Below are 20,880 nucleotides of genomic sequence, written 5' to 3'. Positions count from 1 at the left end.
CCCTCTGTTTTATGGGCCCATTCATTCTCTTGCCGACTCCATTTATTTATTCTGATTTATTCTGAGCCTTATTCATCATTCTTGTGTTTAACCTTTTTATTATTTCTTCCTAGGATCAAAGACTTTTGGTCAAGGACTATTTGAACTCAAAGAATATGATCTATTCAAGTCTATATAAGTAAAGAGAGATCGGAATAAGATAGCCAGCATACCGTAGAGGGCACAATCAGAAGGAAACTGTGCTTCCCCTACCCCCGTTAATCGTTTATAATAGCTCCCTATGGTCATTTGTAACCCTTAACAAAATCTCAGGTTGATCCCAGAAATGTATTCAGCATGCTCAGAAAAATTCTTCAGTCACTTGTATCCTTGTGATTACAATAATTTATAATCTAATTAAAATGTTCAATTGTCATGGAATAGTTAAACTCCCAACTCCACAAATTTGTCCCTTGCCCCAGGTTTTCCTTCAGGTTTGCAGTGGGTTAAGGGGCATTGTCAATGCTTTCTCTAGTTTCCAACATTCTTCTCTAGCCTTAGCTCTTCCAGATTGAAATGGGGCCAGGGTGGTGAGAGTTTTCTCTCAATAAAGTTTTCACTTGATTGAAACCAATATAATCTAGCATTGGTTTCCTCTATCCATGCAACATAATGATGGTTGATTCTTCCCCTTGTAGGTGCGTCTGTATATTTCCAGAAGATTTCTCTGCTGAGTTGCTCCAATTGTAGCCCCATCAAGTCAGATAGAACCCAAGGCCTGGTTATGCCCAGTATTCCTCAGCTTAGCCAACTTTTGGCTAATGCCCTTTCATTCCTGGAAGAAGTTTAGTTGATCAGGAGGCCTTTGCGAAATGATCCCAGGGTAACATTTCTTGCACATCTTACCCCAGGAATCACACTTTGTGCCTGGCTGAGTGGAAGGATAGTGATTTCACACATGTAGCCTCTACTCTTCAGGCATATGCTGCTTCTGCCAGTTTCTCCCTGTTTCCTTTTTTCAATTTTAAATTAAGTCATGAATCAGACTGAAGGTGAGTAAAGGGTTAAGGATTACAAATTCTCCTTTTCAACACCCCCTTGGAACATCATCCAGCACCTTTCTTTAGCATGTGGAGATGATTGGCATCTATCAGCATGGGACCTCAGCTGAATCTGTCTAAATCCATTTTGGCATCCTTTAACATATAAACACATATGGCTTTGATCTTTTTTTTTTCTTCCTAGGATTGAGTTAGGAATCCTAAGGGATCTGAAGCACTATGGAATTAATTCTTCTTGTCTGGCAGGTGATGATTAAGTACTTACCGATGAGAGAAAACAGAAGTAAAAGCTCGTTCCCAGAATAATGATAGATATCATACTGAGAAAGTTTACATCAATTATTTTATTTCTAATGGAACAGTGAACAACCAGCCCTCAGGAATGGGGGGAATTAGAACTGTTCCAAGGACTACTGGCATCTGCATCCTTTACTCAGATTCTCTGCCACAAATGTGTCTTGGCTCCCAACTCTCTTAGTCTCTGTGTCTCTTAATAGTAATTCTGGAGAGAGGAAATTTGATTAGCTCATTTTTAAACTCAGTCCCATCAGCTGGTCCCAGAGGCTGAGTTCCCAGGACTGCTACTGAGGGCTGTGAGAGCAAATTTGGACAGAACAGGCCAGGCAGGGCAGACAAGTTCATTGAAGTGGCTGCCATACTCACAGATTCTTTATACTGTGGGGCTGTGTCACATTTCTTATTTCCTCAATGTTTATTATTTCCTGTGAAGTGTGGAAACTAGGGAACAGTACTTTGCTTCTGTTTATGTTGCTTTCTGCATATTTGTCTCCTATCTGCTGACCCAGAGATGGACACCCAACTTCCCTTCAACCCCTCACCCCAACACATTCTATTGCAGGGAATATCCATATCCCCTTAAAGCATGGTGGAAGAATTTCTTTGTGAAGTAAAGCTAGTGTAGACTGGCTGGATAACAGTGTTTTGACACTGATATTGACCTGGTGATGCCAGATTGCTCCTCAAACTGTTCCATGTGTCTACACATGTGCCCACCCGCAGGGCACGATCCTTATCTTACTCACTGAAACTACATTTGATTATACTGTTGCTCTCTCTGTTGCAGTTATTGGGCTCTCTGTCAGCCTTGAAAACTAAGAACTTGTGAGAGAAGCTGGGCCACTGTCAACAGTATGCTATCTACCTGCTGCAGTATCCCTAAAGGCCTACGTGTCCTGGTTCTTTCTGGATTTATAGTTCTAGTTCTTTTCCTGCCCTATTCATCCCTCTCCTCCTGTACCTCACTCTCTACCTCAAGATTCACATCACCTTTGACAAATCAGTAGTTCATGGTCCAAATAGCCAGGATGAGTAGGTGAAGCCACAAATCAGTTAGTGAGGGAGGTACGATCTGCAGTGACTTTTCTCAAGAGAACAGAATTACAACAGATCCCTTTGCCTTTATCATTCAGGCAATAAATCACAAAAGCAGGTAATTAATTACAACCTAAAGTAGAAAAAGTCAGCTCCTCTTCAACAAAATGGCAACTGACCTTTCTCTTACTTATGATACAAAAGAATAAAGAAAGGAAGGAAGAAAAATATTACAACCCATAATGTGATTTTTCTCCAGGGTTTGAGTCATTTGGAAGGTTTGGGTTACTTGGAGGAAATTAAATAAACCATTATATGACATTATTCTGCTTTACTATGAAGGGTTCCCTGTTGTGAGCAATATTTCCCAATTGGTGCCTGTCTGAAATACTTATCAGCTCAGGGTCCTTGGCACTGGATGTACAGAGCTGAACGGTGTCAGGAGGGATGTTTGCTGGGATGCTGTTTTTACATAAGCAACCTCCAATGACATTTATCTTTCATAATGCTGACCCTGAGAAGATAATTATGTTCCACAAGTTGACAGAATTTTTAAAATCCCTTCCCGTTGCAGAAAAGTACAGAAAATTTTAAGCGGCAAAGAAAAGCAGGCTAAAGGAAAATCAGAAGGGGAGAATCAATTCTGAGAGCAGCAAAAAGCGTAGAGACTGATTGAGTTGATGCTTCTAAAACCGTTCTTCCCTCGCCAAGTCTTATTTTAGGGTCCTGCTGTTCGGCAGCACAGATAATATTGCCCAATGTAATCCGCCTAGGAAGCTTTCAATTGGACAGTTTGTTACACTCGGCAAACGCTTGATTTTGGTTTTCTCTCTGGTCTGAAAGCCCTCTTCTGAGCTGTTTGATTTACTCTGCCCTGAGAGCCTAAGAAACATTGGCCAACACATCACACATTTCATTTACAAAGAAAACTGTCACTGTTTGAGTCCAGGCTCTGTGCATTTTGTAAATATGTTTGTTTCTCTCTCTTACAGAAGCTGCAAAGAATCAATACTCCTCACTGTCATTCAGCCTTACCCTGTAAGTGTTCTGTGAGTAAAAGTGCCACTGAATGATCTCGGGATTCTAGTCTCCCCACCCACTTTACAGAAGTCATGACAATGAATAACAGCAGAGAAAAATAACATGCATTCACAGTGCAGGCTTGGAATTCTTGAGTATTTGTACTTTGTACTCCGCATAAGCAAAGCCATCTATTGGAGAAGAAAGAAAGTTATGTGTTTCCTAAATATCTTGAAAGACAATCAGCTATTCAGCCCTATGAAATTCTCGCATCTAGAAATAACACCAAACTCAAGACTGTGGTTTCCGGCTTAAGAATCACAAGTCTTATGGGAATATCTAATTGTAGGAAGTTGAAGAACAAATTTTATTCTTATCTATGTCTAAATAATTTGGTAAATAACTGGATATTTTGTCTGCTTTAAAGGTGGTCCTCGAGGAAATATAATTTGTCTGAATTTGATTTCAGCTTGGTTCTGAGGATGGAAAGAGATTAAAATCATACTGAATTTAGTTCCCATGATTTTAAAAAGTAATGATCATGGTATAATTTGCTTACCATAGTATTCAACCATTTTAAGAGTATAATTCAATAGATTTTACAAAATTTACTAAAGTATGCAACCATCACCACAGTCTGGTTTCAGGAAGTTTTCATCAACCCAATAAGATCCCTGTTCCCACTTACAATTAATCCCAGTTCCCACGCTCAGTTCCAGGCAACCACTAATTTACTTTCTATTTCTATAGACTTGCTGTTACTTGTGAATTTCATAATTGTCAGTTAAACAAAAAAATACTAAGGCAAATTCTTTCAGATTTCTCCCAAAATGATTATCATCAATCAGTACGTTTGTTTGCCCTTTACATGGAGGGGCAAAGATTCCAACCTGCTTAGGCTTCTACTTCCTTCACCATAGAATTGGAGCACTTCTCCTCTCCCATCCCAAAATTTTCCTAAGAGCAGTGGGCTAGACTTTTTTTTTAAAGAGAGAGAGAGAGAGAGAGAGAGAGAGAGAGAGAGAGAGAATTTTTTAATATTTTTTTTCAGTTTTCGGTGGACATCACATCTTTATTTTATTTGTATGTGGTGCTGAGGATCGAACCCAGCGCCCCAAGCATGCCAGGCGAGCGCACTACTGCTTGAGCCACATCCCCAGTCCAGTCTAGGCATTTTAGGTAGGAAAAAAATGTATTCAGAATTCTGATAAGACCACAAACAGAACTAACCCAGACAATAAATTATAATATAATATTACTGGTACTAGATCTCAAATCTTGGTTCTTTCAGATCCAGCAGCCTCAAATTCAAATGCACGTGTTTAAATTCAGTCAAAGAGATGGAACTAAGAGGTTTTTTTATATATGTCCTGGATGGCATAATTTATTGTCTAGTGATTTTCATAGCTGTCCAGAACTTTCAGTCACTTATCTATATGAGGATTGGTTGAGATCATATTATTTCCAAGGGCTCCCTTTTGCTACCATCTCATGATTCTGTGATTCCTACTGTATGCTTTAATATAGAGTACAGATGGGCTGTTTTCAGATTGTTTTATTTAACCAAATCGTCATTGTCACCTACTTCAAATCTATCCATACTTTGTAATTTGTTGGTTGCAGGAAAATACATTTTGGTAAAGCCAATGTAAATGTCTATTGTAAGTAGTAAGCAAGTGATTATAAATCACTGCTGGAACTTCAAGTTTATATTGTTTTTCTGGAATTCTCTGTCCCTAATTTATAATCTATTAGAAATGCAAGACCAGAACCATTTTTATTCTAAATCAAATTATTTTTGTAGTAGGTCATACTGGAAATTCTCTGTTGTGGGACTGTCATGTACGATATTTAGCAGCATCCTTGACCTCTACGCATCAGATGCTAACACCACCCCTTTCCCCAGTTCTGACAACCAAACATGCCTTGAGACATTGCCAAAAGTTCCATGAAAAGAGAATTGCCCCCAGTTGAGAACCACTGTTCCTCCTAAAGTCTTGTCTTATTCTAGTCATATATGACCTTTCTCTTCTCTGAATTGTGGGAATTCATACTCTGAAATTATTTCAATGGACAAGAGGACAAATGGGAGAAGAGACTGCAATTTTTTATTTGTATGTTTGTGTTTGGATTTTCCTACCAGCAAATTGTTTCTTTAAAATATTGGGTTTCTTTTATTTGCTAAGTATCCTTTTGGCAACCAGGATTGACATACAGAAACAGATGACAAAGCAGACCAAGAGATAATTCATAAATTCTACTTTTATTATAGACAATAAAAATTAACATTTTAATTCATTTTGCAACTTGCACACTAGCACTTTTTATGTTACTTGCATTTCTTCTCAATTATAAGGTCCAGCAAAGACAAGAGAACCAATATTTATCCAGCCACAGAAATCTATCTCCAGGAAGGCCCAGGTCAAGGGGACCTGGCAAAAGTCTAAGGATCCAAGAAATTTCTTGATAATTTTTTAAAAGTATTATGAATGACTCGTTCACCCTACATTTTTACTGTTCTCCCTAGGAAATAAATGTAGAAATACAGAAGAAAATTCTGAAGCAGAAAAATTTTTAAAAATTAAAAATCAGTAAAACTTTTTCTCAGGGGCAACCAAGTGTAAACATTTCAAACTATCTCCTTCCAGTCTCTTTTTTCTATGCCTTATTGGCAGCCAATATCATATTAGATGCTCAATTGTATCTTGCTTCTTTTACTTAGTATTTCATAAGCATTTTTGCATGTCATCAGCAATTCTTTATAAGATTCTTTTAACTGGCTGCAAAATGTTACCTTGAACTGTTAACTCAGCTAAGCCCCTATCATTGGGCCCTTCACACTGTCTTTAATGTTTTACTATTATAAATAATTCTGCAGATTAAATTGTTGTGTATAAATCTCTGTCTGTATTTAGTAGTATTTTCTCAGGATGGTGTGTGTGTGTGTGTGTGTGTGTGTGTGTGTGTGTGTGTTGCTATGGATTGAATCCAGGGCCTCAAGTATACTAACAAGTGCTCTACCATTGAGCACTTCCCAAATTACCTACCTGCTTGGTAGTCCTTATCTTAAAGTTTGCTTTGTGGGGACTCAAAACTACAGGACTACAAGTTCAAGAACTTACACTTCAGTTTCAGGAATCAGTCTTATTTATGTAATTTTTCAAACTATATTCTAGTTACTTCTAAGAGTATCTGACAACATCAAGAGCAATACCACCCTCTATTGTGACCATCTTAGCCAAAGCAATCTTGGAAAAGGGTACAAGATTTAATTAATGGCCTACTAATCTTACAATTAACAGCAGAAGAATGATTATTCTAAATGAAAATCATCATCATTTCCACCACAGGATAAGAAAATCTTATAATAAGCACTTATAAATTGCAAAGAATTAATTCACCAGGTTTTTGAGTGGTGTACCTTGTGTTTTTTTTTTTTTTTGAGTACAAAGAAAATTTGAGTTAAAACTGTAGTTTACATTACACCATCCATCAGTATCTCTGGCCAGTAAAGTAAGCCATTACTTTGTTGATTCTCATTAAGTAGCCTTCAGACTTGGAGAATTTATGTTTTTATTTTCAAAAAGTAATTTTTAAATGTAAATTGAGTATATGAAACAGTCATGAATCCAGAACAAGAAAAATGAACTTGTGAACTCTTAGACTTTTATCAAAGCTCAGTTAATTTCAAATTATATATAAACTAATATTTATTTAACAGCCTTGGCCATCTAGTAGTGTCTTTTCTGTTCTTCATAGATTACCATGTTTGTCAGTAGGGCATAGTAAATAAATACAGTAATGAGGCTACCAGAGATGGCACGTTATACCTACAGAGAAGACAGAGAATCCCCAGCTTAGCAAGTACTACTTGAGTCATTTACTGGAGTGATTTACTCTGTGAAGAAATAACCCTATATACTTCCATGACCCCTGGGAACATCACTGCATTCTAAGATTATATGAAATTATTTCATCCAAAAACTAAGTTCCATTAAATATACATATTTTTAAAAATCAGGATTGAACCTAGGGGTGCTTAATCACTGAGCCACTTCCCTAACCCTTTTTATTTTCTATTTCAAGACTCCTTATAGTCACACTAAATTGCTGAGGCTGGCTTTGAACCAGCAATCCTCCTGCCTCACCCTCCCAAGCTGTTGGGATTACAGGTGTGTTCCACCATACCCAGAAAATATACTTTTTTATTGACACAAAGAATTCTGTAGAACATTATAGAAAATATGGTAAAATATTTTTAAAAAAACAGAATACACAGAGGAGTAAAGTTCAGTGTCTAAAACCTTGAACACATGTGAAATATTTCATTCCCAAACAATGCTGGAAAAGTAGGTATTACTGCATTGAAATATCTCATCTAATTAGTAGTGTCTGTTCTGGGTAGCTTTATTACAGGCGCTTCACTTGTTGTGCCAAAGTAAATACTGCCTGCTCAAAATCATTAAGGGAGAATAATGTTTTCCCTTCAGCTAAAAAATGGCATATCAAAAGCAAATGAACTCCCCACTGTATGATTTGCTAGTTAATCATCACTAAACTTGGCCTATAATTACACAGATACTGATGAGAACACCACTGTCATATCACTTAAGCTCTGTAGTAGGACTTCTAAAACTTGAGCTTGTTTAAAGAAGGGTTCTTTTGAGGGAACACCCATCCAGAGTTCTTTTGGTTTGGGGGGTTTAATTTTGAGGTTTTTTTGTTTTTGTTTTGTTTATTTGTTTATTGTAATAGTGGGAATTAAACCGAGGAGTGCTATACCACTGGGTTACATACCCAGAAATTTTTGAATTTTATTTTGAGATAGGGTCTCACTAAGTCACCAAGGTTGGACTTGAACTTATGATCCTCCTTTCTTAGCCTCCTGAATAGCTGGGATTACAGGTTTGTACCACCACTATTTTGATTTTGTTTTTTTAAGAGAACAGCCATTCTCTTAAAATGTCTTTCATAGGTGGATCAGTTGAAGTTCTGGAGAACTAAACCGTCCATTCATCCAGTCTTTTAAGACAGTAGTCATAGCAAATGTTGGGAGTTGTATAGGTGTAGAGGATATCTTTACAAATATTAGGATTCTCCTAGTATTAAGGCAAAAACTGCACACAGGAATACACACACACACACACACACACACACACACACACACACCACATACACATTTTATCATGTTTTTTCATCAGTGGCTGGCTTTTTATTATAGTGAAATACGTATAACATAAACTTGGCCATTTTAAAGTGTGCTATTCAATGACATTAAGTATATTCATAATGTTGTACAACATTGCCATTCAATAATGGTCCCATAACTTTTTCACTACCCCTAAAGGAAACCTGGTATCCATTAAAGTGATCATTCCCCAGTCTCTCCTCTCCCTGCTCCTGGCAACTACTAATCTACTTTGTTTCTATGGAACTTTCTTATTCTGAATATTTTACATAAATGGAACTATATAATATACACTCTTTTATGAGTGACTTCTTTCACTCATAATCACATTTCCAAGGCTTATCCATGTAATATCATGTGTCAGTATATTATTCCTTTTTATGGCTGAACAATATTTCATTGCATGGACATACAACATTTTATCTATCCATATTATCATGTTTGGTTTTAATTTAATTGATACTACTTGTATTGGACAAGAATGTGAATTTTTTTTTCATTTTACATGAAATCCAAAGTATGGGTCACCCTAACAGGTGTTTGTGCCTTGAGATTAATAAAATACACAGAAGATTCAACCTCTGTGTTGATTCTAGAGTCAATTAATAGAATTCATTATGCAACAGTCTTGATGTCTTAGAACTATATAGCATGAAAAACACTAGCCTGAACCCTAGGCAGTTGCCAATATTTGACCATTTTAGTTTATATGATTCATAGCTAAATATTTACCTCTTTATTAGGTTCTGTAAAAGAAAGTAACTCTTTTTAAAAATAGACAAATGATGCTGGTAACATTTAGACAACTATTAGAGGTGAATTCCCTTCCATTTAGGTGTCATTAAAATTATATGATAAGAATGATTCTCAAATTAAGCAACTTTATCAAAATCATACAGCAAAGAATCCCCCAATCCCAGCACCCTTCTAAGTAGGTTCTTCCACTCCACTGGCAATTTCTGAGAGAGAACTGTGTCACTCAGCCGCTCTTTCCAGTAAAAGAAGAGAAAGAATCATAAAGTTTGGAGGACCTATAAGGCAAAATTTTAATTCAATTTTCAATTCTAAGTTAAAGTCTCCTTCATACCCTGCCCAATAGTATCATAGATCATGGGTTACCAAAAAGAGGCTGAAACTCAGTGTGCAGATACATAAAGCATCATGAGTGCTTGTGTGTGTCTGTATGTGTGTGAGTGTGTAACTTGCTTGCTCACATACCCATATATTCTAAATATTAATAACAATGGGAATATTGAACTTTGAGCGGTTCTTCTCCACCTCATTAAAATAGATGATTAATGAGCAAGTCATCAAAAACCCAATATTAGATTTGACCACCACCTCATCTTCCACATTGTGCTCAAGGCTCTGTATTAGAAGTAGGGTCTATGTCTATTCCTCCTATGCCCCCCTTCCCTACCCCCACTATGAATCAGCCTTCTTATATCAGAGAAAACATTTGGCATTTTTGGGGGGTGATTGTCTAATTTCACTTAGCAATATCTTCTCTAATTCCATCCATCTACCTGCAAATACCATGATTTTGTTCTTTTTAATTGCTTAGTAATATTCCATTGTGTATACATGCCACATTTTTTATCCATTCATTTATTGAAAGACATCTAGGTTGGCTCCACAGTCTAGCAATTGTGAATTGTACTGCTAAGACATTAATGTGGCTTTGTCCCTGTAATATGCTGTTTTTAAGTCCTTTGGATATAGAAAAGGAGAGGAAGAGCTGGGTCAAATGGTGGTTCCATTCCCAATTTTCCAAGAAATCTCCATACTGCTTTCCATATTGGCTGTACCAATTTGCAGTCCCACCAGCAATGTATGAGTGTGCCTTTTTCCCCACATCCTCACCAGCACTTATTGTTGTTTGTCTTCATAATAGCTGCTACTCTGACTGGCGTGAGACAAAATCTTAGAGTAGTTTTGATTTGCATTTCTCTAATTGCTAGAGATGATGAACATTTTTCATATATTTGTTAATAGATTGTATATCCTCTTCTGAGAAGTGTCTGTTCATATCCTTGGCCCATTTATTGATTGGGTTATTTGTTTTTTTGGTGCTTAGCTTTTTGAGTCCTTTATATACCCTAGAGATTAGTGCTCTATCTGATGTGTGAGGGGTAAAAATTTGCTCCTAAGATGTAGGCTCTCTATTCACCTCACAGATTGTTTATTTTGCTGAGAAGAAACTTTTTAGTTTGAACCCATCCCGTTTATTGATTCTTGATTTTAATTCTTGCACTATAGGAGTCTTATTAAGGAAGTTTGGGCCTAATCCTACTTGATGGAGATTAGGGCCTACTTTTTTTTTTCTATTAGACACAGTGTCTCTGGTTTAATTCCTAGGTCCTTGATCCATTTTTAGTTTGAGTTTTGTGCATGGTGAGAGATAGGGGTTTAATTTCATTTTGTTGCATATGGATTTCCAGTTTTCCCAGCACCATTTGTTGAAGAGGCTATCTTTCCACCAATGCATGTTTTTGGCACCTTTGTCTAATATAAGATAACTGTAATTTTGTGGGTTAGTCTCTGTGTCCTCTATTCTGTACCATTGGTCTACTGGTCTGTTTTGGTGCCAATACCATGCTGTTTTTGTTACTATTGCTCTGTAGTATAGTTTAAGGTCTGGTATAGTGATGCCTCCTGCATGGGGTTAGAAATGATGGTGGAATGTGATGGACATTATTATCTAAAGTATATGTATGAAGACATGAATTGGTGTGAATATACTTTGTATACAACCAGACATATGAAAAAATATGTTCTATATGTGTAATATGAATTGTAATGCATTCTGCTGTCATTTATAAATTCAAAAAAATTAATAAAAAAGAATTAGGGTTTATGTACTTTCACTGCTGTCATTTTAAAAGCTCCTTGGAAATGTTCTCAGTAACAACATGGAACATGCTTTTCATATTTCTGGTCTGGTGACTAAATCCGACTTATTAGTTTATGGGCATGACAGGATTTCAATTACATTCAAAATTTGTATTTCTTCTTTAAGTTGGGAATGTACCAAATATTCTACATTTTAGCAAAAATATTACATTTCTTGGAGGATGAAGATGAAAAACAATTGTTACATGGTTCACATTATGTTATCAGTAACCAGATAAAATATTTTCTTTCCTTCTAGTCTCCCAAATCAGCATTTATTAGTGCTGCAAAAAAGGCAAGATTAAAGTCCAATCCTGTCAAAGTACGATTCTCTGAGGAGGTAATCATCAACGGCCAAGTGTCGGTGAGTTTAGAGTCATCTGCTTTGTGACTGAGAGGGTCACAGAGGTAGGAGCTTAGCATTTAAGCAACACCAGTAATTTGACTAGAATGATAATCAAAACTAGTTGTTGTTTTTCACAGGCGTGTTGAATCTCAGGAATGTGAAGAGCTTAACAGATCACCAGGTTGTAACTCAGGCCCCTTAACATAGCTAGAATCTGTGATAATTCAATGTTTCCTAGAACATATTTAGGGTGAGAGACCTCTCTGCTTTGCACCAGAGTTTATCTGATCTGTGTGCACTGGCATGCCTCATTCATATTGGGTAAAACAGTCCTCTTTGAGACATTCACTGATTTCTTCCTATTGGGCCAACTAAGCATTGTTCCACACAATAGACCATTGTGTATTTTGAGAAAAGTATTATTTTTCCCTTATCAAAAATTTATGATCTTTGAACTTATAAAATAGCAAAAAAATTAAAATGATGGAAAGGTTTTATATATGCAACCAGAACTGAGGAAATATTGCTCAGATCCCCGTTAAATAGGTCTTAATAGAAAGCATGACTGCACAAGCATTCCATTGATCTTCAAAATGAATCATGCAAACATCAGTAGGATATTTTAGTTACAATTTTTCCCAAAGAACATAGTGTAGCTTTTACAAATCTTTTGTCCAAGGTACTAATATTTGGGGATGGCGGGAGGGGGGGTGTCTTGGAAATGCCAGATTTTGTTGTTGAGTTTTGTTGTTGCTGTTAGCATTGTTTAAATAAATTCACAATGATAATATCTCATTTGTGATATTTTGTTATTGGTCACAAACTATTCCCTGAGGTTGGTACTGGATCGGAAATGGAAGATGTAGGCCTGCACATCCTGGGCAAGGCACTTATGAGTCTTCTAGTCAATTTATATAGATGCCAAGGAGTTAACTGGTCAATCTGTCAAGACTATTGTGACACTTATGGAAAAGGGCCTGAGGCTGACACTGTGTGCAGTGTGAGCATTTTCTGCTGCCCTGTGAGCATGTTCGGTTCTGCTTACTTGGTGAATCCCCATCATTCTGGATACAGGGTTATCTTATATTATCTATTCACAACAATCTGTCCCAGTTGAAGGATGGAAGGAACAAAGCAATCAGTACATCTCTCAGAAGGTCATCTGAAAATCACCTTTTTTCCCAGAGTTTCTGAGCTTGAGATTGGGCATTTATAGAAGGAATATGATTCCAGAATCTGTTGTAGCAAATGTCAATTAATCTCCGGACATAATAGAGCTCATAAAAGTTAGCTGGTGTATGAAGACAGTTCTGAGGGCCAGACATTCTTAACCTCCATTGCCTTGCCACAGGCTTATGGATGCTGGACCTTCAGTCCCATGTCTGTTCCTCAGCCTTTGTGACCTCTTCATGCCTAGTCTACCCCCACTCTTCCTGGTTACAGGGTGCCATTTCACCTGGATGTGGATCCAGATTTACTCAATAAATTTGGTTGCAGAAAAGTCATGTGGGAAGTCCATGGAAGTAGACAGGAAAGGCAGAGAAAGAAACAGGCATGTGAAAGGAAGGGGTTGCATTTACTGGGACTGTAAGATACTGGCAAATGTTTGAGAATCTTGTCTGTAGTTCCCACAATCTTCAAACCAAGGGCCTTATGGTTTTATGATTGCTGAATCCCCCTCAGCCCCTGTGAACTTGGTAGCCAACTACATGTTCATAACTCAGTTCACCCCTAGGACTCATAGAACTCACACATACATGCCTCCTCCTCCCTCTTTTCTCTCTCTCATGACTTCAAATTAAAGAAAACATCTGGAAGCATACATTTCTTTTGGTTGTATTTCAAAGTGCCATCTCTTTTCAAGGTATTTCTAAATTGTGATCTGTTCATTATAGACTCAATGTTTGACTCTAACACACTAACCCATTCCTTATATTTTTCCTTTTGAGTTTGAGGAACATTCCTAAACGAGGTAAAATATAGTTTCACACACAACTTTGCACTTCAGACTCATTAATGCTTGTGAGTCACCATCATGACCACTGCCAGGCACCAACAGCATTATATCACACAGCATCCCTACCGGTCCTTGTTCTGTTCAATTCATCCTGCCCTGCAGAAACCTGGGCTTGCTTGTACTTTCTAACATTGAAACTCAATTAAAAGGGGATTATTTTTTATTTGTATCTTCCAATGAGTATCAGTTTTTTATTTTGTGATTAAAATAGACTGTATAGATATGTGTTGCCACTGGCCATAGTAGATTTCTAATTTGACTGACCTACAACCTTCCCACCCCTTTTCTGTTATTAAACAGGAAACTGTTAAGGACAATTCACTTCTTTTTATGCCAAATGTTTTGAAAGTCTATCTGGAAAATGGGCAGACCAAATCATTCCGCTTTGACTGCAGCACCTCCATCAAGGTAAGATGACCTACTAACATCTGTACCTAGGCAGTGCCAGGTACAAAGTGAATGATTCACACTATAATGCCAGAGTGGCAACACCTTCTTTCAGAATTATCCCTTTATTCCTATGAATGTGTTACTTGCTCCCATATAAGGTCACATATGAATATTTAATTTTTTAATAACTTTATTTTATTCATTTATTTATTTTTATGTGGTGCTGAGGATCGAACCCAGGGCCTTGCACTTGCAAGGTGAGCGCTCTACCGCTGAGACATAACCCCAGCCCCCATGAATATTTAAAATCAAACAAAAACAAAAAGCTTAAACTAAGAAGGTTCTGCTCTTTTTTTAAACCCCCTTGTTGTTGTGAAACAATGTAATATGCTCCCAATGAAGAAACACTACGGCTAGTCATTTTAATGCAACTGCAGATTAATTAAAATAGTGTGACAGTCACCAAGAAGGTTTGGCACCCTGCCCAAAGCCAGCATGATTTCTCAGTAGTGTCAGCCACCAAGAAGATTAAGATGTTAGCTGCTAATTGAATATCTGCTACTTTGGTGTCCAGCAAAAACAAGGGGTAGAATAATGTAAAGATTACAGTTACTTTTAATTGCTGTAACCAATTTCATGGGAATAATGCATAAAAAGTCAGAAATAAAGCATGCTTCTTAGGAGAAGTGGTAGAAAGGAAGTGACACAAAGCAATCCTATGATTTCAGAGCCACGGGTGAATTTTACATAATAGCTATTATAGCAAAGTGTACACCTATTTTTCCTCATGTTTCCTTTCCCAGAAAAGAAAAATGCATATTCTTTTTTATTATTATTGGACAAAAGTGTGTACAGAAATGGATTGCTCCCTAATGCTTCATCAGCCTAAAATAGGCTTTCTTCAAATGGCACAGTAAAAAAGATTTTATGGAGATGCAAAACTACCTAATGATAATCTGTACAGTACTCTATCAAGAGAATATCGACTCTGGTTTAAAAATGTCTGTCAGTAGTCAATCCCTAATTCTATTTTTTTTTAATTAATCAGCATAGACCTCACATGTGGAAGGATTTCTGAAAAGGCTCACTTTGAATTTTTATTGCCATGATACCAGCAAGCAGCTTGTCTCAAATTGCTTTAAACACATAGTTATTTAGTGGGCAATAGAATAGACAATATTAGTAGATTGATTTTGGAGCATTAAGTCATCTTTCAATCATTCCAATTGATTTTAACTTCCTTCATACAAGACTGCTAATTTTAAATGGTGATCACTGAAAAAGTCATTTTCCTCTTTCCTATTCAGTACCAATTTATAGTGTGATGTTAATCTTATTATTGATTGACAAATTTTTCCTGCAAAAGGCCAAATAATAAATATTTTGGTCTTTGTGACTCATTTGATTGTTCAACTGTTCAATCCTGTCTTTGCATAAGGAAAATAGCCATAGACAGGTAGGTTTGGGAAATCCTCAAGACCACCCTCAGGTTTAATATTTCACTTAAAGGATTGAGAGAGCTTCCAGGTGTTATCGCCTAATGGATTCATGCTCACAATGCTCGATTATTCCAGAAATTATGTGTGACAATGTGCACGAAGTACTGTCAACCAATGAAGCTCACTTGAACCTTAGTGTCCAGAGTTTTTATTGGGGGTTGGCTATGTAAACAAACCTGGGTGACCTTAATGTCCAGCCCTTCAAGAGGTCAGGCTGATATTGCATGGCCAAAGGCCCCTACCATAAATACAGTTGTTAGCATAGATCAAGTGGTATAGCCCAGGGCCCAGGTTAAACAAAAATACTCCTGTCAGGCAGGACATTCCAAAGATTAAGAAGTTACTTCCCATGAATGGAAGCAAAGGGCCACATCTTTGTTTAGGCAAGGTTAATCTGTTAATGCAGAGATGATATGTGAACAAATGGGTATGTCCTGATTGGGCCCAACGGCCATGGTTTGCAGACCCCTAAAGTAACCCATATAGCTATATATTACAACTCTAATACCATGGCCTATTTTGGTTACCAACAAGTCAGTTCCTTGCCACTGAAATCCCTACCCCACCTGAAGCTATAGGTAAAGACTTTGATGGATATCTTAACAGAAACAAATCTAAATTTAAGAAAGCTCTGTTGTTAATTTCCTCTGGTGTCTTTATTATAGGAACCCAGACTAGACTGAGTTTGATCTCCCCAAGGACTGCTGATGACAATGAGAAGACAGGGAGCAATGCAGAGTTCACATCAAATCAAACTTATCTTATCTTGCACCTAACAGCTTTATTATCACAATAGACAGTGACTAGTAGGCGTAAAATAGAAATAGTACAGTTATGAAAGGAATATAACACTGTTTAATAAAAATTGCCAAAATTCTTGCTACAGAGTTATAATAGGAAAAAATTATAGCTATCAATTTTTAGTGTCCTCCCTAGTGGTTGGGGAGATAGTTTTATATAAAGTATATGTTGCCATACAAAGAAAGGCTGGTTTTATTTTTCTCTTTACTGGGCCTTGTGCAGAAATTATGAAGCAGAAACCTTTTTGGTGAAATTCAGCATAGTCAAGGCATTTCTACTGAACAGTTTTTGTTTGGGGCATGTATGGTGGATATAGGGATTTTTTCCATATATTTTTGGTGCATTATAGTTATAATAGTATTGGGATGTGTTATTTCATATTTATTTGGATATGGGAATTTTGTTTTAAGAGGGCCTGGAGAAATTTTAAAAGGGCCACAGAGAAGAATCAAACATCAGAAAAGTCAGTAAAAGAAAACTTTATGTATGATAGGTTTCTCTATCTTGACACTATTGGGATTTTAAACTAGATATTTCTTTGCTATAGGACTGTCCTGTGCATTATAAGATGTTTAGAAGCATTCCTGGTCTCTATACACTTGATTCTATTAGCATCCTCAGCCCAATTGTGACAACCAAAAAATGTCTCCAGAAATTTCCAAATGTTACTATGGGACAATATTTTCTCTGGTTGAGAACAACTGCTATACAGGAATTTCGCATCTGAATATAAGTTTTCTTGATGAGGGATAATTTCCTAATTTTCAATAACATGAAAAAAATAAAGATTGAAAAGATTCATTTTTGCCTTGCAGCAAATGTGTATATATTTCTATATGGAACACCTTTCTGATCATAAATGTTTAATACTACAAATGATTACTGACAGAGCTTGTCCATTCCCCCTTCCACAGAGATGTAAAATAAATGTATACAATTATGGTGCCCTAACTCTGTGCCAAACAGTGTTTTAATAAATGTGTTCTACATATGAACTCATTTAATTCTCATATCCATTCCAAGGAAGTCATTATAACCATCCCCAGATTACAGATAGGGAAACTAAGATACTTACAAATTAAAAAAACTTGCCCAAAGATGCACAGCTAATAAGAAGTAGAGCTGCAATTAGAAAGCAGACTATCTACAGGCTGGGGCCATAGCTCAGAGGTAGAGCACCCGCCTCGTACGTGTGAGGCACTGGGTTCAATCCTCAGCACCACATAAAAATGAATAAAGATATTGTGTCCAACTACAACTAAAAAATATTTTTAAAAAAGAAACCAGACTATCTCTAAAGTCTATTTTCCTCACCCTTTCCATATTCCTTGTGCAGAAAGGTAGACCAGGTGCCAGCTCATTCTCTAAAGGGCCAGATAACAAATATTTCAAGCTTCATGAGCTATTACTCATGAAGTAATAGCTTCATGAGTGTGTGAAAGCAGTATAGATAACAAAGAAATAGTCATGGCTGTGTCCCAGTAAAACTTTATTTACAAAAACAAGTGGTAGATTTGGCATTCAGGCTATACCCCTGAAGCAGACCATTTTCAAAGCTGGTTTAATAACTACTTCATATAGAAGGAGATCTGAACTAACTACATTACACCATCTATTGACACCCTTTCTAATTTAAGACACGACTTGGTAGGTAAGCTCCTCCTATAGCTATGTACCTCTAGGTCTTGAACTCCATAAAGATGTTGGGTACTTGGGAGACCAGGAAAAGGCTAAGAGAAGGAAGGCCTCACTTGTGTACTTTTTTGAAGCATTAAATTTCAGAATCAACCAAAGATATGCAATTTCAAGATGTAAAGCCTAAAAATATAACACTTTCCAGTCATGATAGACTCCAAAAAGGGGCACCTTTGATTTTGATCTCATTATGTCATTATTTCCTCTGTAAGGATGTCATCTTAACCCTTCAAGAGAAGCTCTCCATCAAAGGCATCGAGCACTTCTCCCTCATGCTGGAGCAGAGGACGGAAGGGGCTGGCACCAAGCTGCTCTTACTTCATGAACAGGAGACACTTACTCAGGTCTGTGAAATCATACTCTCAAGTGTTGATGTTGCTGGTAAGAGCAGAGCCAAGCTTGTAGTCTCAGAATGTCCCTTCCTTTAATCCTTTCAGTGTAGTAACTGCATCCCCTGTGTTCTCACTGAAGGGACCACTGGCATTCAGGAGGCATTTTACCCCTCAAGAAGGATTATTCCCTTTTTGTCAATCTTTCATGGACCACCAGTTGATCTCCCAAACAGACTCATCAAAGACTCAGCAGCTACTTGTTGGCAATACAGCTCTGTAGAATTATATTTTATATTATTACAATGACTTGTTCCCCTATTTTGATCATTGATCTCTTGAAATCATTAAAAAGAAATGATTTCTGAGATTATGTATGTACATTAAGTAAAAATCAAATTTAGTTGTCTTAAATTTTGGATATATAATTAAAATTATTTTGGGAAGCCTAAAATCTCTGCCCCAGTCCTGCCCGCTATAAATATGTGATCTACCAATGTGTCCCAGTTCCTGGTTACCAAGATGCCACCCCCATCTGTTCTCTGGGGAGACAAGCAGACTGCTTGGCTGCTGAATTCAGTATAGCATCCTCATTTGTCTGTAATTCCACACAAGAGGAGTCTTTTGTTGAATATCCAAGAAGTTTCAACAAATTCCTCTTACATGCAAGAGTTCAGTGATGATGGAACTTTAGAGAGAGGTAATGAGAGGATACCAGGAGCTGAAGCATCAAGATACCACCAGATAGATGGATGGACAGAAAGTACCATCACACTAAAGTGCTTCTTGTTTGTGCCATAATTAAAAACTGGTTGCCCACACATTGAGTCCTGCAAATAATCCCTGATTCTCTTGATTTAGTCCAATTGGAGGTAATGAATTGGAAAGTTGCCATTTGTGTTGGTTTATATTCTTCTCAAAACTTGACCTATTATTTATATCAGATTTAAATCAACCCATACATATATTAAATTGTTTCTAATGATTGTTTATTATTTTGACCTATGCTAAAGCATTCTTGGAAAAATTGAACTATTTTGTGCCTTATTATAAAGTAACAATCTCTGATATACAGAATCCATCAACTGGAAGCTCAATATCTGCATCCGAGAAGCAGAGCTTAACAAGAATTGGAGTGCATGTGATTTATTTAGAAGGAGATCTTGGGAAATTCTGGAGGAGGAATGAGGAAGGGAATGGAAACAATTGGGAAGTCAATAAGGACTATATCATCAAATCAGTTTCTACTGCAGACAACTCACTCCAACTGGGGAACTATGGGAGAGAGTATAAAATACATGTTAGAAGTATCCCACCCAATGGGTGAGGTAGCTGGGGCATTTGTCCACCACTGTATGGTCTGCTATTGTTGGTGAGCTGCATCTGAGGATAGGTAACTCCCTAGTTATTCAGGTTTGCCTTGTGCTGTCAGATGGTCACAGGTATTTGCAGGAAATAGCTTTTAGCCTGTAGCAAAAAGTTACAAGGGGATGCGGACAGATAGCCAGTTACTGTGAGTCTAACAAAAGCCCCATAACTCTATCTTACCATTTATACTTTTTCTCTAAACTTATGTCTACTTCATAGGCTTCAAGGAATATGTCATGCTGATTTATTGAATAAAGATTTTTTAAAAATCTCTTCTGGTACTAGGTAAACAAAACTTAAGAAAATTTATTTAAATATCCTGAAACAAACCAACTATGTATCTTTGAAATCAATGTGATATAATTATTACAATTTCTGAGTGGAGTAAAAATTGGTTTAATGTTAATATTTGTTTGAATTCGTATGATCCTACAAAGGACTATATTTTCTCCTATCTTGACCTGCTTCCCCCCACCCCCATATACTGGGCTCTCCTGGGATCAGTTCCTTAATAAGTCCCTTGCATGGAAGCCCTCATCTCCAGGCCTGCTTCTGGGAAACCCAACCTAAGTCACAAGGTAAGATGCAGTTTTCAGGGAATGAGTATCCATGATAAATACTAAAAGAACTTTTGACTACTCTAGTGTGAAAAGAAAGTTAACTTTGCTTCTCTGTCCCTCAGTCATCTCTCAGATGGCACTGAAAGGTTCTTGTATGATGGGTTTATTCTTCCAGGTGACACAGAGGCCCTGTTCCCATAAGATGAGGTGTCTTTTCCGAATTAGCTTTGTCCCAAAGGATCCAATTGACCTGTTAAGGAGAGATCCAGTTGCTTTTGAGTATCTCTATGTTCAGGTATGTGAAAAATTTAGCATGGTTTATACGAAGGTTGTGGGATAAATTAACTTTTTCTCCTTGAGTTATTTTTGGGGAGATCTTTTCCTGTTAGCCCTCATCCTAAAA

At 37.1% G+C, this 20,880-nt stretch overlaps 1 protein-coding gene across 1 annotated transcript in view; it reads left to right on the top strand.

Moving 5' to 3' along the window:
- Frmpd4 (FERM and PDZ domain containing 4) overlaps positions 1-20,880 on the top strand; it is a 193,328-nt gene that overhangs the window by 143,826 nt on the left and 28,622 nt on the right. Inside the window, exons 5-9 of the mRNA XM_026395165.2 lie at positions 3,365-3,410; positions 11,732-11,836; positions 14,136-14,243; positions 18,433-18,564; positions 20,653-20,772. Of these exons, the coding sequence (XP_026250950.2) occupies positions 3,365-3,410; positions 11,732-11,836; positions 14,136-14,243; positions 18,433-18,564; positions 20,653-20,772 (511 nt within the window). The remainder of the gene's footprint in view (positions 1-3,364; positions 3,411-11,731; positions 11,837-14,135; positions 14,244-18,432; positions 18,565-20,652; positions 20,773-20,880) is intronic.

The sequence above is a fragment of the Urocitellus parryii genome, chromosome X (assembly GCF_045843805.1).
Source record: "Urocitellus parryii isolate mUroPar1 chromosome X, mUroPar1.hap1, whole genome shotgun sequence".
In the NCBI taxonomy this organism is placed as follows: Eukaryota; Metazoa; Chordata; class Mammalia; order Rodentia; family Sciuridae; genus Urocitellus; species Urocitellus parryii.
Note: the sequence above shows the minus strand (reverse complement) of the source record. Positions and strands in the feature narration are given on the sequence as shown.